Below are 26423 nucleotides of genomic sequence, written 5' to 3'. Positions count from 1 at the left end.
AGTTGTGGCAAGGTGGATGTCAACCTCATCTCCCCTGTAACTAGCAATAGGATGAGAGGGAACGGCCCCAAGCTGCACCAAGGGAAATTTAGGTTGGATGTTAGGAAATGCCTTTTCTCCAAAAGAGTTGTGAGGCACTGGCACAGGCTGCCCAGGGAGATGCTGGAGTCACCAACTCTGGAGGTGTTCAAGAATCATTGACATGTTGCACAGAAGGATATGGTTTAATGGAAAATACTGGTGATAGGTGGATGGTTGAAGTCGATGATCTTAGAGGTCTTCTCCAACCCTAGTGATTCTATGCTATGGTAACTATTATTTTATATTTCTCTCCTTGCAGAGTTGTTTTTACAAAGTCAGGTACTCCTTGGACCTGAGCAATTCTTACCACAAATCAGATTCATCATTTATTTGAATGTCTATTATTTGCAATGAGGAGGTTTTATTCACAGCAGTCCTGACATTTGTATTTGGAAATCAATTCTGCTCTGAGAAATGCCTGTGCCAACATTCATCCAGGAGGGAACTTTATAGTCACGTTATCAGCTCTGCAAACAGGAGATTAAGCAAGAGCTGCTGAAGCAGTAACAGATCTTTAACTCCATTGGAATCAGTTGCTCTCACCTCTCTGCTCTTGCCCTGCAATATCTATCACTCAGATGAGCTGGCTCTCCCTGTATACCTGCCCATGGAGGAGAACAACCGCCTTGTATTATTTGTAAAACAGCTCCGTCTTGAAACACTATAGTGCATGAACCTGACCTGATAATTTATGAACTCACAGCTAAGCAAGAAACCGTTGCTCCATAGCCCAGGGAAAATGTGCTGTAACACGTTAAATCTCTTTTTTAAATGTAAAATCACATTGCCATCCAGGTTTGTGGCTTTCTTAAATGTAGTTATGCTCAGAAACACGACTGTAAAAATGACACGCTTTCACTCAATGGATCTGCTGTCTCCTGCAGGAAATTTGAGGCAGATATGTTTCATTTACGGACAAAAATAATACCTTGTTTTTGTATTTTCTACTCTGCTAGCAGCATAGAAACTGTGCAGCCCTGGGAAAAGCAGCCAGCCCTCCTCTGGTTCACGCACCATCAACAGCACTGGTAATTAGCTCTAACCGCTTGGTTTTGATTGCCTGTGCAAAGAGATTAGTTCAACTGTTGTATCCAGGGCTGGATCCACAGACCAGCTGACTATAGAAACTGGGCCACATTTTCCCCTGATATGCAATGTATTTAGCTGCAGCCGGGAACTCAAGTTCCTATCTCCAGCTCTTGCACACCAACCTCCTCGAGCTGCAAATCAAGAACCAGCAGTATCTTTGAGATGGATCTGATGGGCACATGATGGGATGGACAACCTAACCAGGGCCCCAGGCAGTGCTGCCCAGCTGTGAGTACTCCCACATCTGACCTGCATTCAACTATTTTTAGAAGGGTTTGGCCAACAGGTGGGCTGTGCTGCTGGTGCCATTCATCTGGTCCTGGGATACTTTGTTTACAGGGAAAAAGCAAGTCCAAATGAAATTATCCCTTCAAACGATTTCTCCATGATGCGATCTCTCAGAGCCAAATAGATGCCATGCTGTCACCCAACAATCCAGCTGTTTGTGTGCAGCCCTGGAAATAAGCATACTGAAAGCAGACAGTAAAGCTTTCAAGCCCGTCTGTTCTTCACTGCAAAAGATGATGAAGCTGCAATTGCCTCATATTTTCCAGCTCAAAGCAGGAAGTTCCTATCCTGATGGCCAGAATTGCAGGAAGGGCATTTCTGCATGAAAATACACATTTGGTGCAAGCAAATATATTCTGCACATGGCATTTTGCATAGAGAATGCTGCAAGTTGAATCTGCACAGCTGAGAATCAGAATCCCTTCCACAAAGTCAAGAAGTGGTGTCAATGCTTGCCAAGTGCCTTTACAAACTATGAAAGATGTTGTAATTTCTGTGTAAGTCTATGCCTGCATGGATCAACTGGGCTTTGATCAATCCCTACATTGACATCCTCTACAAAGTGTTCAATCTGTATCAAATTTTTTCCCTTTCTGGTGATTTTATGCAGCGTTTGACATGGAAAACAGCTGTCTGAGGTAGCTAGCTCCACTTGTCCCCAGTATTTCATGATGACAAATGGGATGTATTTCCATCACTTATCGTAAGATCAACAGTGCAGCTAAGCAAGCTTATTTATTGTCAGCCAGGGGATGGATGGTCTTAAGTGCCTTCCTTAATAGGGGCAATTCCCTAACAAAGGCACTACCCACAGATCCAAGTATTCAACTTTTGCCCGTGAGCAATTACATGTAAAATGAGTCTGTTCTCACTGATCCAGCAATATAACTATTTTTAATTTCTTTCTTAGCCAGCATAAGTTGGTGCTATTTTCCTCCCTCAAAGTGCAAGCCTGGAGAGGGACCCCATAGTCTTCCTTGTTGCACAGGATCCATACAACCAGCACAGCTCTTCCATACCCCATCTCTAAGCTGGTGGCGAGATGCATGCAGGGAGAGCCTCACCCCATGCCCCTTGCTAAGGGCTCCCTGGGTGCTTCCTGCCATATCCTACAAGCACAGCATTAGCGGTGCTCACACTGATAAGCCGCGACCCAGCGCTGTTTGTACTTCTCAGTCACCTTTATTTGTTTAAGAGGCCAGACAAGGCAAACACTTGTGATGCCTTGTTTATCCTGTGGCTTTCACTGGAGCATATTAAACTCATCATTACTTCATATAAGCTAGAGATAGGCATTTTTTCGCTGGCAAGTGTTGACAGTAAGTAACAGACACTCTGCCACAAGGTAACATGTTTATATACTGGTGCGAATGCCTGGTGGATTTTATCCCTGTAAAGCTATCACAGATAAAGAAGCTACTATCAGATAAGTGACTATAATAAATGGCCACAATTAGTGCTCTGCTGATGAGACTACTTGGTGGTCTCTCTGCTGCATCTTGGACAAACCCCAGGCTAGCTTGCTTAATATAAATGGAGACCCTTTAAAATAACATCATCCCCACCCCCCACTTCGATTTCTGGGAGCATTTCACCATAATACCGCTGTTAACTGAAGTTTCCTTGTATTTATCTTCAGAGAACATAAGGCTGGCAAAACCAAACCAGACATGAAATAAATGTACCCGTTTCCCCCTCCATATACATATACTCCAAGTTCCCCAGCACTCAGAGATCTGACTTGCAGCTGCAAGAGAACTAGGGGACTACAGTAAGCAAGGGGGCCCAATCAGCACTGAGCTCCATGTCCTCCTGCTATCCTGTTGGTAAAGATGATCACATTTAGGCCACAGTCAGGGGTGTGCTGGTGAGAAAAGCCTCTGCATCAGCTGCAGTCTAACCCCCTTTCTCCTCATTAGCAGCCCTTGTTTGTAAGGAAAGCTTGTGTTGCTTCATTAAGTGTTATACTAGTCACTGCTTTCAAGGCATCTCTGTTGACCTCCAGCCAGATCTCATTAAAGCCAGGACTCAGAAATGAGAGCCAATGATTTAAATCCTTTAGCTGAAAAGGTCTTTAAAAGACATTTATACCCACACAGTCTAGTCATTTATAGAATGACATGTATTTACAATGGACGACTTTTACATATAAATATGTGTGTATATATACACACATCCTCACATGTATATACATATGCATATATATAGATCTATGAAAGCACTGAAAGATTTCTGACATACTTCCACAACCATTAAAATAACAATAATAGAAAAGCTCAAAAGGGCTGGGTATAAAATACAGGATGTAATCCCCGAGTTATTTTTCATCTGGAACTACAAATTCTGTTTGCATAATGTCAGAATGGCACCATCCAGCATGGCTGTAGATGCCTCCCGATCCATCTTATTGCACCCTACCAAAACATGGTAACTTCTTCAGAACTATAGTGGAAAAAGTTCTGGCATAAAAGCACGCTGCTACTGGCATTTACACTAATGCTGATTTAATATTTCCTAATTATAGTTTTAGGAGAAGCTGCATTGAACAGTAGAGGAACCTCCCACATACACACTCCACCCCAGGAATGAGGTCCTTGTGTGAGGTAGGATTTATGATGGTCCTCTGCGTTCCCATTGCCAGAATATCTCAAACTCAGAAAAGTTACGCAGGCATCAGCATGTTTACCTTTGCATGAGCTTAAAGCCAATTTATTTTACCTCTGGAAAATAGGATAATACTTTTTGTTGAAAACGCCATGGAGTCCAGATTAAAGGAAGAGTGTTGAGTAGTTTAAGGTCCAAATCTGAGCTGCCTTTAATTGTTATAATTTAAAGACAGTGTTCATTTAATTTGTCCAAAAAGCAGTATGTAGTGGCTGCCCATTTATGCATGCGGCTGTGTCAAGTTGTGCGATGGTCTGCATGAACACTTGTGCAAATGTTAAACCTTGGTGTTCCTTTGTGGAAAAGAGACTATAATGAGCTAACATAATTAATAAGCTCTAGTTCAGGTGATGTTTTAAGACACCACAAATAATCTACATAAGACTTTGCACTGGAAGGCAATGACAAGTTTCAGTGTAACTATACTGATTAAGCACTTCCTTAGAGAGAGCAGAGACTTGGTGTGTGCAGAACAAGGAATTCCCCACCACCAATTTGTCCATGTATGTCACCATTTCTTGTTTTGCATTTGTGAATGGGTTGTACCCACAAGAAAGATCTCCTTTGCATTGTTCACAGATTATTTTTTTTTTAATGTTTCTTTAAGTTGTTGCTACACCAAGCTCATTGCATTGCTTCTGGTCAGCAAAGAGTATGATTAACTCGCTGTATTACAAGTCACCAACACAAAAATCCAGCTCCTCTGCCAACGGTTTTCAAATAATCCAGTTAAAAATCAATAGTTTTGGTGCTTCCCACAACCATTTACAAGAATTCACACACTCAAAAGCAAGCATATAAGGAAAAAACCAAAACAAAAAAGACAAATTTCCTCCTCCCTGCATGGCCTAGAGGTGGACTGTATTCCAATAGACATGGAAAGTTAATGGAAAGACCATTAGTTTCACTGTACCAATTTCAGCTGAGACAACCAAGTGACAAATACTTATCTAAGTTCCCGAATCTATTTATCTCCTTCAATGCTATTGCCAGCCAGCAAGTGCTTTGAATAGGTCTACTTAGGTGAATGGATTGATTCTATTGCAGTGAGATTTTAAACACTAAAAAAGACAAATCTGTAGGGGGGGTGAGGTGCTGAGGGAAGGGAAGAACGGTTACTCAGAGAAACAAAATACAGGTAAGTCAAACAGATGCTGCATAGAAAATACCTTGAGGTAGAAGTGGCCGTTGAGTGCCACCACAGGATATTGTCAGCTATGGATTCACAATAGGAGTTTAATGCTTATGTGGGTCATTCCAAATCCTCATGCTTCCATAGAGAAAAACTACTTTTGTGGCCAGGAGTATACCTCACCCTTAGGTGAGGGCAGAAACCAAGGTTTACGTGACCTATTTATGCCCTGACCTATCTTCCTCATCCACAAAAACTAAATACTTTGATGTACTCACCATTTCTGTTGGCATTACTATATCCCATAATTTCATAGGAGTCATTTGTTATAAAATATTTTCCTGAAAATCTGAAACCACAGCAACATCACTGAGTTTTAGATTGCAAAGATAAGATTTCTAGCAGTCCAGTGTCTTCCATTTCCTCATTGATGGAAAACTGGATATTTGTAAGAATTCAAGTGAGACAGTAATACAAGGAAAGAAAAAGAACTACTCAAGCAACAGCATGAAAAGCTTTACTTTTCACATCTCCTTTCCTTCTTTTTGTCATGCTACTTTGTATACGAGTATTTCTGAGTCAGCTTTCTGCAAAGCTATGTTTTAGTAAATTAAATGGCTATTAAATACAGCTTAAGAAATTAAAATAGCTATTGCATTCCTCCAAAATACCTCCTTAAATCACAGTTCAGGAAAACATTATTCACCTTAATGGAGAGCCACTGTAATGAAGCAAGAAGCAACTTGGAAGCAAGAGCAGCAAAGACGGAAGACATGGTTCAAGTTTCCCTCATATTTTCTTAGGAAGCAAAAACTATCTTTACACAAGTAACTCACACAGTTTCAGCCAGGTCTACACAGTCCTAGACTGAACTTGTTTCGACCTCCCTTCCCTTTATATTAAAAAAAAAATAAATAGGAAAAAGGATGTTTGACAAAAGTGCGTATCATAAAATTAAGACCACTAAGATCATCTAGTCCATCCATCAACCTATCACTACATAGAACCATAACATAAAGATCATAAAGGCAAGCAAAGACCATTAAAACACAAAGAATTACATTAATGCCAACAACTGGATTCATTTCTTCTTAGCAGGTTCCCTGCACCCAGTCCTACTTAATAGAGCTTATTGGAAATCACTGCAACCTTCTCAAAAGTGTACTCCAGGCTGATCCTTAAGCTGATTCACATACACCATAAAATTTGACGATATATCCTACTGCCTGTGGACAATGATGGTACTGCTTAATAGTTCACCATACTCTCACGCTTCATAAATCGGCAGTTAAAGAGCTCACTGCCATCATAGAATAGTTTGTGTTGGAAGGGACCTTTAAGACTATTTAGTTCCAACCCGCCTGCTACAGGCAGGGTCACCTCCCTCTAGACCAGGCTGCTCACAGCCCCATCTCCAGCCTGGCCTTGAATGCCTCCAGGGAGGGGCATTCACAGCCTCTGGGCAACCTGTGCCAGTATCTGACCACCCTCACAGTGAATAATTTCATCCTGATGTCTAGTGTAAATCCACCCTCTTCCAGTAAAAAGCCATTCCCCTCATCCTGTCACTATATGCCCTTATAAAATGTCACTCTCCAGCTTTCCTTTGAGCCACCATCAGGCACTGGAAGGCAGCTATCAAGTCTCTCTGGAGCCTTCTCCAAGCTGAAAATCCCGTTTTCTCAGCCTGTTCTCATAGGAGAGGTGCTCCAGATCTGATCATCTTTGTGGCCCTCCTCTGGATCCTCTCCAACAACTTAATGTCATTCTTGTGTTGGGAGCCCCAAAACTGAAGTTGAAAGAGATGCATCCTTTCTACACACATGCCAGGCTAACAGCAGGAGACGCAGTGCCCATTTCTCAGAACCAGCCTGGGTTGATCTGTTCTGTCAGCCTTGATTCTCAGTTTTATATCCAAAGTGTCTAAATTCAGCTAAATATCCAAACAGATTGCAAATATCGCTGCATTAGCACAACAAGTATGCATCTGCAATATTTTTTGTTGTGCCCCAGAAGCTTCCCACATTAAAAAGAAATCCCAAAGATTGCCTTTCTAAGTCTGGTGCTTGGTGGCTGATTTATTAGCTTTTCTGTTTTCATCAACATGTTCAAGTTGTTAAAACCCATCCTGTTAAGCCTAATGTGTCTGGTATTCATCTTCACCTCAGTACCATCTGCAATAACAAGCACCAGACCCTTGCTCTATGGCTGTAATGCCTCCCTAAGAATATCCTCCAGTAAAAAAAGAAAAAGGATGAGCCTGCCTCCAGCTCAGGGCAACCCCTCTGTCCTGTTTTCCTTGACAATCACAGTAAGCTGTTGCATTGCCTGTGCTTTTGTTATCAAATACAGAAGGTGAAAGAGTTCCTCTTTTTTAATGAGTTTGCAACATAGCAAGTGACAGAAGCTTTTCCTGTTCCTGTGGGAAGTATCTGTTTTCTTTATTGCTGCAATACCAAAGTTAAGCTGCAAACACCGGGTAAACAAAGCATTCTAAAAATATTCACTCTGATGAAGTTTTGTATGTTTGGTGACATTTTGTTGCATTTCAGAGCTTGTTTCCATTTATTGCACCTCTCTCCTTGGAAGCACCCCCATGCTGACAACCATACAGTCTCAGAGTGTCTTGGGTCAAAAAGGACCTTAAAGCCCACTCAGACCAACCCCCAGCTGTTGGCTGGGCTGCCCCTCACCTGCTGAGGCTGAACAAGGCCCTACCCAACCTGGTCTTGAGTGCTCCCATAGGTAGGGAACCTACAGCTTCTAAAAGCAACCTGTGCCAGTGTTTCACTGACCTGTGAGTGAAGGATTTGCACTCTCCCAGCAACTGGCTGTCTCTCCTTGAACAAAGTTTTCTCCAGATATCTAGTACTTGCAAAAGCACTGTTCATCTCAACTTCCCATTTCATGTGGGACCCATAAGTATCTACTCATATCAAACACTATGCATATGTTCAGCTCAGTAGCAAGCTGAAGAATCACTTTCAAATCAGAAAACTGAAGGCGCTTTTCCTATTCATGGATATTCTGCCAAGAGAAAGAGGAACTCCAATCACAGAAAGTATTATGTTGTAAGTAGCTCTGCATACAGGTCCATTAGCAGCAAACATATTGAAGGAAGCAATAATTGTGGTAAATTTATTGACAGAGCAGGAAAATCCCTTCGTATCACTTCTCTCATTTGCTTCACTTTTTGCATTGCTCTACATATACACACAACCTTACTTTGGCTAACTTGGTGGTCTTCAGCTGCTTTAATACCTTTGTTGCCCTTTTCTATTTTTAAGTACTCGAAGTGGGAAAGGTGTGTTAATAGATGACTGAAAGGCTTCAGGTGTGTGAAAAATCATATGCTTACCTCAGTGGAGCTCCACAGCTGCTGAGAGCCTAGAGGAGATTAGGGAAAGAAAGAGTGGAAATTCCAATTAGCTGCCTTGGAAAGGCAGTTTGAAAGCTGCTTTTTTTTAAACACACATTTCTAATCTCATCAGTGTGAAGTCTACACCCGCTACGATGCAATGTGGATAGATTCATTCCCTGAGAGTCATTTGCAGTAAATATGAGTCTAAACAAACATTTGGCTGCTCTGTAACTTTAACACACTGGAGTGTAGCTAGAAGCATGCATTGCAGAGTGGGGTTGGCCACACAGAAAACTGGTCAAAATGCAACACAGAAGAGTTATGGACAATTAAGAACATATAAAATAGACTAGAACTCAGTGGGTAGAAACCTGCTTCCCAAAAATCAAAAGTGTTACTTTGGCATAGGAGTATTCCAACCCCAAAACAATAGGAGCCTCGACTGTGCAGTCTGAATCAGGACAGACACATTGGCAGATGCATAGTTAACAAAAATCAGTTGGAAAAAAGTATTGTAGTGAGACAGCAAAGGAACAAAGAAAGAACACTCACCTGTATCCAGAGATATAGGTTTACAATCAAAAGCTCCACAAAGGAGGGATTTCCAGAAAAAGAGCCCTCCCCACTCACAGTCAGCCCTTAAATGGGTCTAGGAGAGGTGCAGACAGGCTCTACCCCTTCTGGTTACTCAGCTGAATTGCCTTCACCTGTGCTCCCAGGGCTGACTCAGTGCTTGCCTCAGGTGATCAATCAGGGGTTCAGGCCGTGACTTAACAGTTCCCACATAGTGGATAACATTGGTAACAGGATTGAGAGTAAATTGGGCTTTTGAGCACTTTGAGACCCAATGAAGAATACAAGGTAGAAGACAAACATATAATTATTATTTTTGTTATATGCAATATTACAACACCAGTGTCATTGTGAGTGAATCGGCAGATGGCAAATGCCTTTTGGTGAAGGCAGAGACAAAATAATCCACCTGGTAGAAAGGGGTGAAGCTAATGATGATGTGCTAAATGAAACAGCCATTCAGCTAGCAGGTCAGGAAAAAACATGTGGGAGTCGTTGTGGAAAAAACATGGAAAACATTAGCCCAATGCAGAATAGCAGCAAAAGTAGAAGCTAAAGAGGTGATGGTGTTCCTGTATGGAAATTTTGGTGGATCCCACCAGACACCATGCCGACCATCTTCACTGGATGGGATGCTCTGTTTCTGAGCCTGGTCTGCCCAGAGGGGTGGACTAAGCTTCCTCTATGAGCACATCCGTGGGGGCAGCAGGACTTGGGGCTGAGGCTGTGAGGGGAGGTAACCATGAGGGGATCCAAAAGTTCATTCTAACAGTGTGATGGGGATTAATTGTACAGCATGCAAAGGGTGCATGCCAGGGTTTCATTCATTATACTGTGGCCACTCAGGCTCTAGCTGGCCACCTCATCCCCCATTTCCACTTCCCAATGAGCCTTTCTGACCAGGCCCAAACCATTAGCACAGAGCTGGTTGGCTTTTGTTTGCTTTTTTCCTGATCCCTTTTTTTTCCAAGTAGGTTCCCCTGCTGAAGTGTATGAGTGCTTTGCTCCTTTTAAAACAGAAAGGTCTAAGCCCAGTCATCCACTAGCGACTCCTTTGCAGCCAGTTAGCTCACAAAAATAAGCAAACCCAGGGAAGGAGTCAGAGCCTAAGCCCTTTACGTGAGATTGATTGCAAAGTTGGTGGCAACATGACAGGCTGATTTGTGGTGGCTCCTCATAGCTTGCTTGAACTGTAAACCTCAGGCCCATTTATTTATTGTACAGCGGCCAGCTCGTCCCTCATGCCCGGGAGCACTCAGCCCTGAGCAGGGATGCATTCATGCAGGGACAGTTGTGCCCTTCCCAGCCCCGAGCAGTGGTGTGGGGACCTGGAGCCCTCCATGAGGCCAGTTTTTCTCTGCTGTGTTCCTTCCCACTGATAGCCAGAGCAGCTGTTTCTTCCTCTTCAGTAGCTCAGAGATTGCCAGAAAGCCGGAGGGGCCCACCAGCTCCTTTCCGTGCTTGGATCTAGGTCTGGATCTGCGTTATATTTTCTTGAAACAGTAGTCGCATAGCGGGTCCCTCCACCTTCCACACAAACATGATTTAATGTCTTCCTGGGGAGCGGTGAGCTCATCTGCTTTAACGTGGAATCGTAAGAAGGATTGGCTCCCTGCTTATTAATGTAATCACTTTAGACTACTTGATATGTCCTGTATACAGCTCGCGGGGTAGAATTTTATAGCACATTACTGCACCTCCATATAAGTCTAAACTGGTCATAAAACATAATCACTTACTGAAAAAAATATATATATGTTAATGCTGCTACAACTAGGCCATACAGTGATTTTCATAGCAACGGGTAAACAAGGCATTGGCAGAAGACTTATTTCTTTGCACTGAAAAATACAGATCAAATGGAAAGCCATGTACCCATCCTTCATCTCTTTGTCACCTTCACCCCCAAAGCACCCACAGGCTGTGAGAGGAGATGTCGTGTTGGTGGTACCGCAAGCTGCCAACTCAGTCCCTCAGCTCATGGCGGCATACTCATTGTGCAACCCCAGCATCAGCCTTGGAAACACTTCTGCCATTCATCTGGGAAGCATTAGGCCTTGAAGAAAAAGAAATGGCTCTGGGAAGGGGGACCACATCAGCCCCACCAACATTTTAGTTGTTCTCTCTGCATATAGGTGAGCAGCATCAAGGCAGACTGATGCTGAATAAAGCTTATATAGACCCAAAATTAGATCAGGTTAAAAAGACTACTGTATTTCTGCTCTCTTCTGTTTATATGGCTCATATCAACACAGTATTTTAGTACGTGATGGCTATTTATGTATTTAACAGTTGTTGAACAGCTGTGCAAAGCACTGTCTGGATATTTTTATTTTAGTTTAAAAGTGAGTCAATATACAGTTATGTGTATTGTATGATTTAAGAGCAACCTAAATGACCCAAATTTAAACTGAAATAAGTACACATCCAAGCCTTTTGGTAAGGTTTACTTTTATTAGTTTAAAATCACACCTTAATTTAAACCATACCCGCATCCTGAGTCCAGTCTCCCCTGGTATTTAAATAGCCCTTTTCTCCCACCGCACCTAATGGAAGGAAACTGAGGTTCAGGGCTGTGGGGCAGCTGGCTGTTCTGAGAGAAGGGTGTGAGCACCAGGTCTCTCTCAAATCCCAGTCCCTGCCCCAGCCCTTTCCTCCAGCATCAGCCCCAGCCCCTCCATCTCAGTGCAGCTGTCCCACTAGTGGAAAACAGGGCTGAATATGCACAGGTGGGAAAAATGAAGCACTTTGCAGGTTGGGGGTGAGCACAGAGGCTGGGTGTCCTGAGCATCCTGTCCACAAGCCCATCACCCCATGGCTAAAGGCAGCCAGCAGGTTTTTGAAGGGAGTTTGTCAGCTCCCAGTGAGGGAATTAGAAATTATCTACCCAATGAAAATGACTTTGTCCTTCTCAAGTACTCTCACATAAACGAATATAATATACCATGACATTCAGGGAAGGAAAGAGTATTCCTCCTCCACTTTCTGTTGGTTTAAACATCTGTTTTTGTTCGGGGTTTTGGTTGGTTATTTGGATTGTTGGGCTTTTTCAGGCTGAGAGTGGCCAAGTAAAAAAGCCACTGTTTTATTTCCAGTGTCAATTTTTAATAGAAAGCTCAGCGTGACACAGATAATCAGGGAAAAGGGGCAGCGAGACAGCTCTGGGTGAGGGGTGTGGGGGTAAACTACCACCTGATAACACTGTAGTAAATTGTTGCTTAATATTAATTATACCATGTTGCTAGAAGGCTCTTAGAGAGAGCATGATGACAGCAGCAGTGGGATTTGTGGTGGGTGGGCAGTGAAGAGGGTGGTTATTTCATACTACAGTGAGCAATCAAACGTCGATTGGACCTGGCACTGGGGTAACTGTTTCCAAGTGAGAGCAGAGACTTTTTGGGCCTCTGGTCGATGGCTTACATAGCAAGAAACAAGCACATTCTCCTACCAAAGGGATATGACAGGTTTTCAGATGCAGAAGGTGGAAGCCCAGGACTTCTAACACCAACCCACATTGTTGATAGCCTTGAGATGAGCTACTTTGCTAGTCTGCTTTCAGCTTCAGGTCTGCCCTGGGCCTACAGAGATGGCCAAAGACTCCTCTCTAACACTGCATTGTGTCTGTATGAGACGTTTCACAAATAAGCATGCTCTTTTCTTCTCCAACCACCACCCCTTCTAGGGCTTTCTGTCTGTTTCTCTGTGCCCTTGGAAAACACTCAAGAGTTGTGGTTTTCTTCTACTCAAACCTTACATTTTGGGTATGTTGTTCATCGTGTTCATCACTTTCATCATTACATCCTCATGGCCATGCCCACAAACCTCTCCCACCAGATCCAGGCAGCTAAAGACCTTCCTTCTTTGAAGCAGACTCTTCACACCCACCTAAACCAGACAAGACTCCATCTCCCAGCTTCCATCCCTTGACCCCAGCAGATGACAGCAGGTGATAAAATAAAGAGATGCAAACTAGCAAGAGAGATCTGAAGGATTTTCATCAGTAAAAGACAAAACCCAAAACTACTTACATAGATCCACCTTGCTGATAGCCAGGAGGTCTTTCCTTCGTTTGAATAGAGCGCCCTACACAGAACCCTTAGCAGCAGGACAGCTTTATAAACACTAGCGGGATAATTTCCAGCAGGGCTAAAGTAGAAACAAGTTTGCCAGAGCTGGAAAAATGAATCTGTCATCACAAGACCAGTATTTGCAAGTGTTCGAGTTTAGCTTATGATATTGTTTGTCTTGGCTTCAAGTCTATCACTTCTAATGAATACTTCGTATTTCAGAGGCATAGAAGTGTAGGAGTGTGATCTTCCATTGAGATTTCAACAGCCACCTGTTTTGGAAGCTTCTCACACAGCCCATCTTGCTGTGCACATGCTAGAAATGGAATGATCTCCACTGTTTCAACAGGTGGCTTTGGACCGGGATGTGCTCAGCATGCCTTTTTCCTGCCATCTTGGAGCAGGGAATCTCTGTGAGCAGTACGAGACAAGTCATCGTATGGTAACATCAACAGCTCAATCCAGAAATCAAAGCTATGAGAAGATGACATCAGGTGACAAGACTACGTGCAAGGTGTTATTGTATTTGGGTTGGGGCAACCCTAGGTATGTATACTGACTGGGAGAACTCCCTTAGATTAGCCTTGCAGAGAAAGACTTGGGGATCTTGATGGATAAGGAAGTCAACAGTATCCTGCAATGCACCAGAAGAGAGATAGCAGCAGGGTGAAGGAGGTTGTCCCCCTCTACTCTGTCCTCATGAGGTCTTAGCTGTAGTGCTGCATCCAGGCCTGGGGCCTCCAGCACAAAAAAAGACACAGAGTTGTTGGAGCAGGTCCAGAGAAGACCACAAAGATGATCAAAGGGCTGGAGCACCTCTCATGCAAAGACAGGCTGAGGAGGCTTGGCTTGTTCAGACTGGAGAAAAGAAGGCTCTGGGGAGACCTCATTGTGACCTTCCAGTACTTGAGGGGAGCTTAAAAACAGGAGGGATAATAAGTTTTAACATGGGCAGGTAGTGATAGGACAAGGGGGAAAGGATTTAAACTAAAAAAAGGGGAGATTTAGATTAGATATCAGGGGAAAAAATTTCACTCAGTGAGCAGTGAGGTCCTGACACATCTGTCCAGAAAAGCTGTGGTGTCCCATCCCTGGAGGCACTCAAGGCCAAGTTGGATGGGGCCTTGGCAGCCTGAGCTTATTGGGGGAGGGGGGGGGCAGCCCTGCCCACAGCTGGGGTTTGGAGCTGAGTGGGCTTCAAGGTCCCCTCCAACCCAGAACATTCGATGATTCTCTGATTCTACAAAATTCTATGAAACACACTCTGAAAACAAAACAAAACAAAAAAAAGCACTCAAGCATGAAATATATACACATTTTTAAGCTGTGGTTCCTGGTAGTGAGAGAAAGTTTGCCCTAAAATTTGCAATAAAAAGTGAGTACATGCTACTTTACCATCCCTAAATTTCTCAGCTAACACTGAGGAATATGAAGTTGAGGTTGCTACCTTCAATCAACCCCCACTATCCTCTTAGGCATATCAGATAGATCTTCACATTTCAAGGTACAAAATAAATCTGAAGATAATAATAATAGATCCTAGAAATATTTGTTTCCTGCAGGTGCTTTGTGCCTTTTAGCAGAGCAGCCCCATAATTGTCACTGAGTAGCACCGAGCACCAAGCCCCAGGAGCCTGTTGTTGCACACAGCTGGTCAGCACCGAGACAAAAGCTTTTGCTACACTAGGGACAAGCTTAGGAGAGCCAGAGCTGAAAATAATTCCACATTCCAGTGCAATAGCAGATTAAATAATTGCTCCAGAAAAAGTGTAACAAGATACCTCAAAGAATATTTTAGGAAGCTGCTTTAAGTAACAAAATAAAAAGACAACTATGGGTGAAAAATGCCCGTTTGGCCTTTCTTTCCTATGGGGAGGAATGGAGGCTCTTTTTGCCTCATTTTTCTGATTACTATTCCACACCAGCCTTTTACACAATGTCATTCAAGGAATCTCACCTACTGTGTCTTGTGTAAATTGCCTTTAAAATAATCTATCGTGCCAAACTTTAAGAAAAATAAAAATTGATTAAGCCAAAACAACGTTTTCCCCCAGTGGGCTTAGTGCTATTGCTTTTACTTTTTTTTGCTCTGTTTCTTCTTCTACCAGCTCCATGTTGTTGCAGCCCACCCCCAGCCCAGGTCTGAGATGGCGAAGCAAGGCCTAGCCTAAGATGGTGGACCAGGCCTTGGAATAAGATGGTGGTGCGGGGCCTGGGCTAAGATGCCAGAGCAAGGCTTGAGCTAGGATGGTAGAGCAAGGCCTTGGAATAAGATGGTGGTGCATGGCCTAGGCTAAGATGGCAGAGCAGGGCTTGAACTAAGATGGTGGAGCAAGGCCTGGCCTAAGATGGTAGACCAGGGCTTGGACTAAGATGGTGGACCAGGGCTTGGGCTAAGATGGTGGAGCAGTACCTGGGACTGTGTTGGAGTCTGGCACTGAGAGCTGTGTGCAGATGTCCATGGGCACTTACTGAGCCCCAGGCTGGGCTCACAGCTTCAGCAGCAATGCCACAGCCAGCACAGGGAGCCCCCTGCTCACCCTGACCCAAACGATCATGGATGGATGTCTATATCATGATACTTATCCATGTGTTGCCAGCTCTGTCCCAGCAGAGGGTCCTCTGAGCTGCACCCAGTAAGGCACGGGAAACCCTAAACCAGCACCGTGCAAATGTGAATGGGTTTGGTGTGCCACCAGGCAGGGGACAGGCTGCAGAATTCTCTCTCTCCCCTTGCTTATCCCTGGGCCAGGCCTGAGCAGTCAGAGCGCTGCAGTAAAACACACTGAGTAAACACACGGAGCCGGCATCGCTAACCACTGCTCCAGGAGGAAATCCATGCAATGAAAAAGTCATCAGCACGGCTTTTTTATATTTTCTGTTTTCTTTTTTTTATCCATTCCTCTCATTCCTCGGATTGAATTTCTTTCCATGCCCTTCTTTCAGCCCCCCCATACAAGGCTGTTTCCTTCAGAGCTGCAATATTGGCCACCAGCAAGGAAGAAAGAGCTGATAAATGATGATGCACCACTCTCATTATTCTGTAGTTTTCTCTGGGTGGGTTTGGACAGGTCCCGAATGCAAAGAAGAATTAGCTGAGCAGGTAGGGGGAAGGATGCAAAGTGAAATTCAAGAGGCTAGAGAGCTGCGTTTCTCTGGAGGTCCAGCTCTCCCCTCCATCCAAAGGCATGAAGAAGTGCTGCTCCTGCAGCAGAGAGAGCTTCTGGGAGTCTGGGGGGGGAGTTCCATCAAAGGAGTTATTTTCCCATAGACCAGGGCTGAGCAAACCTTAATGGCTTTGTCCTGATTGAAGAATATATCAGCTATTCGTTTATGAGCCAAAGTGCATCTAGCAACTTCCAGTGTTCTGTGAGGAGCAGTGTTTGTGCCCTTTTTGCTGGAGCTTGGTTCTTACCAATGACGTTTGCTAATGAGCTGAATATTCCTTACAAAACCTCACTGGCTGAGGCTTAATCAAATATATATATATATATATATATATACATATAAAGGCTGGCCATGTGTTTCCAGCACATACGTACACGCAGAGATCCACATGTACTGGAGATAAAGTTAAGTGCAAGCACATGGTGCTTGTGTGGAGGAGCCAAGGAACCATGTGAAGGTTGTTAGTGCTGGGGGAGCCTGCATGGGGCGAGCAGAGGGGCTGAAGCATGGGGTTGATGTGTGGGAATGGTGTATGGGATGGGGATGGTATTTGGGACTGGTCTATGGGGCTCTGCACGCAGCACTGGCACATCCCATTAGCTGGACCTCTTCTGAGCAGCTCCGGGTCATCCTGTTTGTTTCAATAGGAGCCAGCCTTGTAAAAGCAGGCTGAGTTATTTGCCTGTGCGGCTCTCCAGGAGCTGAAATATATGGGCTGCATTTAAGAAGCTGAACCCCGCTGTGCCTTAGGCTGTGTGTACGCTGTTTGGGCAGAAGGTATAAATTGTAAAATAAGATGACAATATTAGCATCTTCCCTCAGCTTCCCCTCGCCGAAAGAAAACCGCAGAGGGAACACTATTCAAGCATTTCCTTTATGCTCATAAGTTAATCAAGGAGCATCGGGGAATGAGACAGTTTTATGGCTTTCCAGGAAAATGCGATGCAACTCTCAGCCTCTGAGTGGTTTTACAGTTACCTCCGCAAAGCGAGGCAAACAGAACGAAACAACAAGTGACTAAAAATCAGCTCTCGAAGGCTGGTGGGAAGGCGGTGGGAGGGAAATAACGTGCTCGGGACCTCCGAGCTGGCCGCCTGGAGACGGATGGAACGAGAATGAAAGCTCGGAGCGTTGTGCGAGGGGAGCGTGCTCAACGTGTTGAGCCCGGAATGTACGGAAACGGGATGAAAATGGAATCCGAACTGGAGAAAATGGAATAAAAACGAAATGTGAAAGAATCGTTTCGAAAACAAAAGTAAAAGAAATTAGAAAATAAACAATGAAATAATAATAAGTCTCGGCTGTTTCAAAGCCGGCCAGCTCTGGACTCAGTGCCTCTGGCAGGCGCTGCCCCGTGCATCCCTCCTGCAGGCAGGGCTTTGTCGATCCCCGAGCATCCCGGGAGGGTCCCGCGGTGCCCCCTCTGTGTCTCCGTGCCCCGGGGAGGAGCGGGGGCTCTGGGCTCTGCAGCTCCGCGCTCCGCTCCCCGCCTGCTCCGAGGTTTTAGGGCCGAACGAGTTCACAGTTTACTCGCAGTAAAACGTCAATATCGCGCTAATGGCCGCGGAGAAAGGGCTCTTCGCAGGGATCCTCATAAAAGCCCTTTATTTGGTATCCAGCGTTTTCTCGCAATCAATAAAGTCGACCGTTATCTCCCGGCACATTTCGCGGGGAGGTTTATTGCCTGCGGGGCGGCTTAGGGCTGAGACAGGAGTGCACCATACAAGGAAGGGACTCCCGATCGCCTCGAATCCGAGGCTCGGATTCATAAAATAGAGCCATCCATTACGCTGCCGATATCTGGAGCCAGCAAACGTACACAGACCGTAAATCGCCGCCGGCGGGGAGCGGGCCGGGCTCGGGGCTCCGCCTGCCGCATTCCTCCCCGCTTCGGGCGGGGGGCGCGGGGGTCCCGGCCCATCCGTCAGCGCCGCGATGACTCCGCGATGCGGCAAATGGGTCCTGTAACGAGGCGGCGGCTGACAAGGCGGCGCGGTTATCCTGTCCGGATGATGCATAATATTAGGATTAGGGCTTAGATCATCGCATGCTTTTAAAATCATCACCGCTAACTGGAGGGGAATTGAGGGGGGGGAGAGGGGGGGGACGGAAGGAGGAAAGTCCTGGGGGCTGCAGGGGGCAAAAGTTTCCGTGTGGATAATGGTTATAGATGGAGGGATTTACGGCGAAGGGTGTGCACACAAATAAACGCATCTGCTGCGGCCAGCATGGGGGGAGACGTGCCACCCATGCTTCCCGTTCACATCCCATCACCCCTATCCCATCACCCCTCCACTATCCCATCTTCACTTTATGACCTCCATCCCACCAACCCCATCCCAACCACTCTCGTTTCATCTACACTCTCCACCATCTCCATCCCTTCATCCCCAAACCATTGCCCCAACTCCATCACCCCTATCCCATCACCTCATCCCATCCCATAACTTCCACCCCCATCCCACCACTCTCATCCATCAGCCCCATCACTCTCATCCCATCACTCCCTCTACCATCCCATCCCATCACGTCCAACTCATGACCCCCACCCCACTATCCTCATCCCATCACCACCACAGATTCTCCACCACTCCCATCCCATCCCCCCCAAATCAACATCCCCATCCCATCATCCCCAGACTTACTTCCATACCATCCCTGCACAATCCTCACTCCATCACCCTCATACCCATCCCATCACTTCCATCCCCATCCCACCACTCTCATCCCATCAGTCCCATCACCCCCTCCACGATCCCTCGTATCATCCCCCCATCCCCATCACTCCCAATCTAGCACCCCATTCCCACCCTATCATCCCCACCCCCACCCCGGGTAACTTCTTCCCCGCGGTGCCCGTCCCATCCCGGGCTGCCCCCTCGGTTCCGGCCACCGGGAGCCGCTATGGGCAGCGTGGGCCGGGAGCGACAGCCATGGGAGTGGGAACGGCGATGGCTGAAACCCTTGATTTGGGGTTTGCCCGGAGGCTGGGGGTGGAGGAGGGTGGCCCGGGTTTTTTAAGGCAAGCAGAAATTTGATTATAGCGTACGGCAGCGCTCTGTGATTTGAGGCTGGCGGATTTCATTAACTGCTGTCGTTTGAGTCCCGGAAAACCCGGGCAGGGCCGCAGGGCCGGGGACGAAGGTGACCCCGAGGGCGGACAGCGAACGGGGGCTCCGGGCGTGGCGCCGGCGGCTCCAGGCTGCGGCAGTTGCGGAGCGGCTCCGGGCACGGCTCGGGCTGGCCGCGCTGCGGAGGCTTCGCAGGGACCCGGCACCCCTCACTCGGCCCACGCCCGGCCTCTCCACCTGCTCCGGCTGAGGGCTGAAGGGGTTCACCAGCTCGGCTGTCGGTTCGGTCCGCGTTTGGGGTCCGGCTGCCGGGCGAGCGCCGGGGTCGAAGCGCAGCCCGCCCCGTCGGGGCTCCTAGCTCGGCTGCGGGAGCGTTACCGGCTCTAATTGCCGCCAACGAATGTCACCGGCAGAAGGAAAAACAAAAACTGTCTCCAAAGATCTCGGAGCAGATTTTGGCAAGGGTCCTAAAGACACCAATTAGCAAAGGCTAAACCCATTAATGAAGTGGCGGCTCTCTGGTTTCAGCCAGGTGGCGCGGATCAGAGCGGCCGTATCTGCCGAGCAGAGCTGCGCTCCCCTCCAGCCGAGACCTCACAGCGAACCTCCACATCAATAACGCTCTTAATGGAGCTCATTAGGGCCTGGGCCGAGGGAGTGGGGGGCAGCGCACGGGGTGTTCAGGGGGACCTTCGCCGCCGTCTCTGAGCGGAGTGGAACTTGGGGCTCCCACCTCTGCAAAGGGACTGGGGAGGGAGGAGGAGGGAGTATCTCCTCCTCGTCAGGGAAAAGGGGAAGATAAAATAAGAAAAGAGGAAAAGGAAAGCTCGGGCCGAGGTCCTCGCGGAGGTTGTGCTGGTGGAGGTGGGCTGTGACAGGAGCCCTCGGATTTTTCCCCTCGGAGGCTCTCCGGGTCCGCAGCCGGGAATGCGCACAGCCAGAGCTGCGCCTGAGTTATAGCCGAGGGTTCGCTTTATTTGAGTTCGCTGCTGTTTATTTAAGAAAGTGAATAAAGGTTTTGTGTAAACAGCCATTATTCCCGATGAGCGCCCCGCAGCCGTGAGGAGGGGGCGGTTTTGCAGCGGGGCTGCGGCAGGAGCTGACATTTGGGGCTCGCAGTTTGTCTCGCCGACGCCAGGCAGTCCCGAGGCGAGGGCTGCAGCGAAAGCGCCGCGTGTGAGCGCGAAGCGGCGATGCCGAGAGGAGCAGGGCCTGAAAACAATTATTTTTTAAGACATCGGGAGAAGACCGACCTTAAATAAAACGCAAATATTTTCCTAAGGAGTGCGGCGGGAGGAGAACGAGGGGTTCGCTGCCTCTGGGCCGGGAGCCGCGGGCGGGGACCCCTCTCGCCTTTCCACTAAATCGCTTGTTTTAAATATTGCGTCTCTTTTTCTCTCCCTCTCTCCCTCTTCTTTTGTTTTTGTTTTTGTTTTTTTCTCCCGTTAACGTGCCCGTTCCTATTCCCGAAGCTTCCTCAAAGCCTTTTCGGAGCTGAGAGAGCTTTCAGGGAAGAAATCGGGAGAGAAGAACAGAATCTCGTTGCGCATCGTAATGGGGGTGGAATGAGAGCTCGCTGCAAAGCTGCTCCCGAGCCGCAGCAGGAGGAACTCGAAGTGCCGAACGCGGCCGCGCATCGGGAGCTGCGCCCAGGGGTCGAGTGGCCCAAAGCCGCCCGCGGTCCCGTCCTTCTTCGGTTCCCCTCCACGGGGACGACGACCCTCCGCTCAGCCATCCCTGCTCTGCCCCACGGCCCGAAATCACAGCATCAGTCATAGAATCATAGAATATCTCGACCTTATAGAGCCCTCCCGGCCGACCCTGGCCTTAACCATTGTATGGTCCGAATTTGGGGTGAGTCGCGGAAGGATGCTGGGGGAAAACCCGCCTCGAGCCCGAGTGGAGAACAGGATCCGCGGGGCGATGCTCGGCGCTCCGCCTTTAGAGGCGACCACCACCTCCCGAATCCGCTCGTGTTGGCACAGCAGCGAGAAATAAAGCAAACAAAAAGAGACCCCCGGGATTGCTGGGACCTTTCTCCGGGTGGGTGCAGCACTGCGTTACGGAGGGACGGCTCACGGGCTGTCACACTCCCGACGCTCCCCTCACCGTTATCCCAGCAACTGAGCTCACTCCCCACTTGGGACGGGCGCAGTCGCACCGCTTTCCCCAGCTCCCCTCGTGGCTCTGTCCACCTGCCCGAGGGCGCGCACAGCCGGGACACGCCGAATTTGATGCTTTAATTTCTTCCTTTCTCCTCTGGAGACGAACACCGTTATTCTCCCGGCGGCCGCCCCAAAACCGGAGCGATGAAGGGAGATTTTTGGCCCGTCCGTTTGGATATGGGCATCGCACGGCGCCGCTTTCCTGAGGCCGGAGGAGAAGAGCAGCTGTCCCCTACAAACCCCCCCGTAAAGCCATCAGGGACGCCCTATGCACAACCCCTTTCCTGGCGGACAGTGATCCGATGGAAACGGCACCGCAGGCGCTGCGCGCATCCACGGGCGCAGCGGCACGGTTGAAAGTAGCTTTGCGCGCCGTGGCTCTGCGCTCTCGTTTGCGCCTTGTCACCTCTCCCATCCCCTCCTGGCCCACCGCAGCCCCCTCGGTTCGCACTTTGCCCCGGCTCACTTTTCCCTACACTGATTTTTGCCGACGGACACTCGAAAGTTGCGCTGCCTCCTCTGCGCACTCTGCTCCCGTGACGTCATGCCGCGCTTCCCGGACCACGCAGCGACAGCGTGACGTCACAGGGCGCTACCACCTCAACCCCCCTCTGAAGCAGCTCCCCCCCAACTCCCTGATGCGCTTCGCCTGTCTGGACGATCCTGTACCAAAACCCAAATGGTCCCCGAGATATCCACGTCCGTCGGAGCTGCAAACGGAATCGGCGACTTTCTCGCCCGAGCGCAATTTTGCGTAATGAAATCCGGTTGTCGTCACCATCTCCGCTCGCGGAGGAAGGGGAAAAAAGGACTTAAAAAGGCGAAGATGGGGAGTTGGAGGCGAGGAGCAGGAGAGGGGCAGCCCCGCGGCCTCAGCCCGGCCAACAGACGTGGACGTGGTTACAAACCATAGCAAACATTTTATTTACAGGAGATAGATAGATAGATTTCTATATTTTGTCAGTGCAGTATTTCTCGGTCGGATTATTCGAAGCAACACGTTGCAACCCAGGAGGATGTCGGCGAAAATACTTCACATTGTAAATTGTTCGGGGGCGGAGGGGGGGGGTTGGGGGGGATTTCGGAGCTCAGTCCCTCGCTCGGATTTTCCCAGAGAAGGCGGGAGAATAAAATTAAAAAATAATAATAATTAAAACAACAACAAAAAGACCTCGGGGGGAAAAAAAAGACAACGAGAAGTCCCGCTCTCTGTCCCGCGGCCGGGCCGCATTCTCTCCTCCCGGGGCAGCGCTCCCTCCGCCTGGAGCTGCAGCTCCCACTCCGCGGCCGCTCCCCTCCGTGCCGAGCCGTGCCGTGCCGTGCGCGGGGTCCCGCCCGAGCCGTGCTGCCGGCCCGCGGCGGGGAGAAGGCGTTCAGTCGGCGCGGAGCTCTGGCGGCGTCGGGGCCGCCCCGTCTATAGCCCCTCGGGGCTGGCGGCTGCGGGCGGCGGGGAGGGGAGGCCGGGGCTGGCGGAGGGCCTGCAGCCCCCGGCCTGGGGCTGGCTCTGCTCGGCGCCCTCAGTCCTTTCCGTGTCGCTGGGGGCCATGTCGAGCGAGTCGGGGTCGCTGCTGTCGCTGTCGCCGTCGCCGTCGGAGCGGCTGGGGCTGCGTTCGGGCTCCCCCGCGGCGGCGGGCGGCTGGACGGCCCTGGGGGCCGATGGTTCGGGCTCGGGAGGCGGCTCCTTGTCCTTCTGGGCCTGGGCTTCCTTGGAGTGCCGCCACTTCATCCGGCGGTTCTGGAACCACACCTTCACCTGCGGCCGCGCCGCCCTCAGACGGGCTCACGGGACCGCGCAACACCCGCGCAAAAACCGCGCAGCGCCGCTGGAGTGGGGCAGCGCGGGGACGTATGGGGGGCCATGCTCATCTTCCTCATCCCCAGCCTCATCCTCATCTGCCTCCACCTTTACATCACGAGGATGATTTTGTTATAATTTATGGCTTACTTTTCCATTACTGTTTGCACGTTTTAATAAGCATTCCCGGCTTTGGATATATATATATATATTTCCAGACTTTTCCTTTTGTTTCGTTTGTTCGCCTTTTGTTTTGTTGTGGGTTTTTGTTATTGGTGTTTGGGGGGGTTGTTTTTTGTTTTTTTCCTCTCCTTCTCCTCCTTCTTCCTGGAAACTCAGGCCCTTGCTCAACAAACCGCAGCGTTATACAACACCGCGGGCCCTCAACAGCGAAATCATCGCTGAGCGGCATTTAATGGCTCCGTTTGAGGCAGAGCTTTCGCTTCCCTTCACTCAGGGGTTTCACAACGAGGGGGAGGAAGAGATTTAGAGGGGAAATAAAAGAGAAAAAACGGGGAAGGGGCATTAAAGACACTACCCTGCCTCGGAGCTAAGTGCCTCCCCGGTGCTCGGCTCGGCAAAACGTGCGGGGCCTCAGAGGAGAAGCGAAGGGAAAACGCTCTCCGGTTCCCTCCCCGCCTTTGCTACCACCCCCCCTCACCCCCCCGAGCGCAGCAGGGAGCCGTCACCCCATACCTGGGCGTCCGTGAGCCCCAGCATCGCGGCCAGCTGCTTGCGGTCCGGTTTGGTGACGTACTTCTGGATTTCAAAGCGCTTCTCCAACCCTTTCCTCTGCAGGTTGGAAAAAACGGCCCTGGACCACGAGCGCTTCCTCTTGTAGGTCTGAGGCAGCGTGTCCTTGGTCAGCACCGCGTACGGCCCTGTGGGGACAGACGTACGGACACGGGGCGGCCCCGTTAGGGTTCGCGCAGGGACGGAGCCCGCAGCCCACAGCCCGCAGCCCGGCGCAAAATGGCCCTGGCTGCCGTCGGGGGTCTCCTGCTGCCGTCGGGGTGCTGCCCCAAGCGCTTTCCACTCCCCCCCCCCCCCGACCCCATCTCTCCGGGCTCTCCCTACGGGACGGGGCGAAGCTGGATCGGACCCTAAGGCGCTCGTCCTCCCCCCACGGGGCATCCCAAACCCGAGCCTCGCAAAGAAAAGAATCAAATAATCACTATATAATTATTTAAAAAATAATAATGACCATCTCCAGCGTTTACAAACGCGAGTCCCTGCGGGCCCGGTGCCACGGGGGGAGCGAGATGTACCTGGAAAAGTGTCCTGAAACTGGTGCTGAACTGAGCTCCTTGGGGCCGTGTTTAGGGGCCCCAGAAGGGCAGAGGCCTCGTTAATGGGCTCTAGAGACGCGAAGAACTGGCCGGCGGACGGCTGCAAGGCGGGGAGGTGAACCCCGGCCTGGCGGCTGGTACTTAATAGCGAGGTGAGATCTGCGAGCACAGAACAAGGAGAGCGCGGTTACGGCGCGGTCGGGCCCCGACGGAGCGAACGGAGCCCCGCGGCCCCGCCGTGCGCTCCCTCCTTCGGGCTGCGGGGAGAGGCCGCGGCCCTGCCCGCTTCAGCTTCGCTACATTGAGGCTATCGCTATTTCCAAGGGGGGTGCCGCCGCGCGGGGTGCCCGGGGAGAGCCCTCGTTCTCCGCTTTTCTTAGTGTAAAACCGCGGGGACGGGGAAAACAACGCAGCGCCGAGCACGCAAAGCGGACGCGGCGATTTCTCTACCTCTCAGCGTGTTGCCTTCCTTCACTTTGGGGTCAAACTCCGCCGACAAAATGCGGTCGATGCCGAATTTCAGGTCCTTGCTGGCGGGCGCCGGCGCTGAGCCGCCCGTGTGGCCCCCGGGTCCCCGCGCCGGGGTTCCCCCTCCTCCGCCCGGTGCCGCCGCCGCCGCCGCCGCCGCGTGGTTGCGGTGCTGAGGGGTGCGGTGGTGGTGCGGGGGGTGGAAGGCGGCGGAGAGCGGCGAGAGGCGAGGAGGGAACGCGGCGGCCCCGGAGGGGGCGTCGGGGGCCACGACGGGCGTCGGCCGCAGCGGTGAGGCGGCGGCGTGGAAGGGGCCGCCGGGGAGGATGGAGCCGAGCGCGGCCGCGGCGGCCGCTGGCAGCCCGGGCGCGGCGTCGGCGGGTCCGGCCGCCGCCTCTCCGCCGGCGTGCAGGATGTCGGCGATGCAGAAGGACGGCTTCTTGGCCGCCTCCAGCGGGAAGCAGCCGCCGGCCGCCGGCCCCGCCGCCGAGCAGTACGCCGCTGACCAGAGGCTGAAGTTGGAGGCGTAGAAGGGGGCCAGGCCGGCCGTGTACATCCTGCCGGCGGCGGCGGGGCTGCGAGCCCGGGGAGCGGCTCAACTGCCGGGAGCGCGGCGCGGGGCTGCCCGCCGGCCCGCGGGCATGGGGAAGGATGGAGGGGGCTTGTCGGAGGGGCAGGGGAAAATAAAGTAAAATATAAAGAGGGGGGAATAAAAATGAAAAAAAAAAAATTTAAAAAAAAAAAAGAAAAAGAAAAAAAAAAAAAAAAAAAGAAGAAGAAAAAAAGGGAAGAAGTCCCCAAAACTCGTGTCGAGAGGCAGAGAGCGAGCGGCGAGAGCGGGAGAGCAGCGGCGCAAAGAAAACAAAACAAACCCCCTTCCTCGCGCCGGGGAAAAAATGCACCCCTCCCTCCCCAAACTTTCTCTGGCAGCGGCTCCCGGCCCCGCCGCAGCCCTCGCTCCCGCCGCCCCTCGCCCGCCCGCACCCAATCCGCTCTCCGCGGGGCCGGGACGCACCGCCCGCCGACACGCCCCGCGCTGCCGGGCCGGGATGGGCCGCGCCGGGCCGCGTTGAGCTGCGCTGGGCCGTGCTGGGCCCCGCAAGGTGTGTCCGCGCCCCCACCCGCGGTAACCCACGCGGGACGGTCGCGCCCGGTGACAGCGTCAGCCTCAGAATGACACACGAGAGCGGGACGCTCAGTGACGCCGTGCGC

General features: G+C 50.0%; 1 protein-coding gene across 2 annotated transcripts; it reads right to left on the bottom strand.

The window, feature by feature from the left end:
- Positions 1-22978: 22978 nt before the first annotated feature.
- On the bottom strand, positions 22979-25894 carry HLX (H2.0 like homeobox). 2 transcript variants are annotated; one of them, XM_072332953.1, is made up of 4 exons: positions 25194-25894; positions 24723-24902; positions 24151-24335; positions 22979-23412 (listed from the first exon to the last, which is right to left on the bottom strand). In XM_072332953.1, exons 1-4 carry the CDS (start codon positions 25765-25767, stop codon positions 23074-23076), a joined length of 1278 nt encoding a protein of 425 aa, XP_072189054.1. In that variant the 5' UTR covers positions 25768-25894; the 3' UTR covers positions 22979-23073. The 2 variants fall into 2 exon arrangements, with proteins under 2 accessions (XP_072189054.1, XP_072189056.1); XM_072332955.1 differs by lacking the exon at positions 24723-24902.
- Between the last annotated feature and the right edge of the window lie 529 nt (positions 25895-26423).

The sequence above is a fragment of the Excalfactoria chinensis genome, chromosome 3 (genome assembly GCF_039878825.1).
Source record: "Excalfactoria chinensis isolate bCotChi1 chromosome 3, bCotChi1.hap2, whole genome shotgun sequence".
Taxonomy (NCBI): domain Eukaryota; kingdom Metazoa; phylum Chordata; class Aves; order Galliformes; family Phasianidae; genus Excalfactoria; species Excalfactoria chinensis.
The sequence above is the reverse complement of the archived record's forward strand: the minus strand, read 5'-3'. Positions and strand labels throughout refer to the sequence as shown.

Coding starts and splice junctions, on each gene's coding strand:
- HLX (XM_072332953.1), bottom strand. CDS start 25,767: ATGTACACGGCCGGCCTGGCCCCCTTCTACGCCTCCAACTTCAGCCTC. Junction 24,903..25,193: donor GGAAGGCAACACGCTGAGAG/GTAGAGAAATCG, acceptor CTGTGCTCGCAG/ATCTCACCTCGCTATTAAGT. Junction 24,336..24,722: donor GTTTCAGGACACTTTTCCAG/GTACATCTCGCT, acceptor CTGTCCCCACAG/GGCCGTACGCGGTGCTGACC.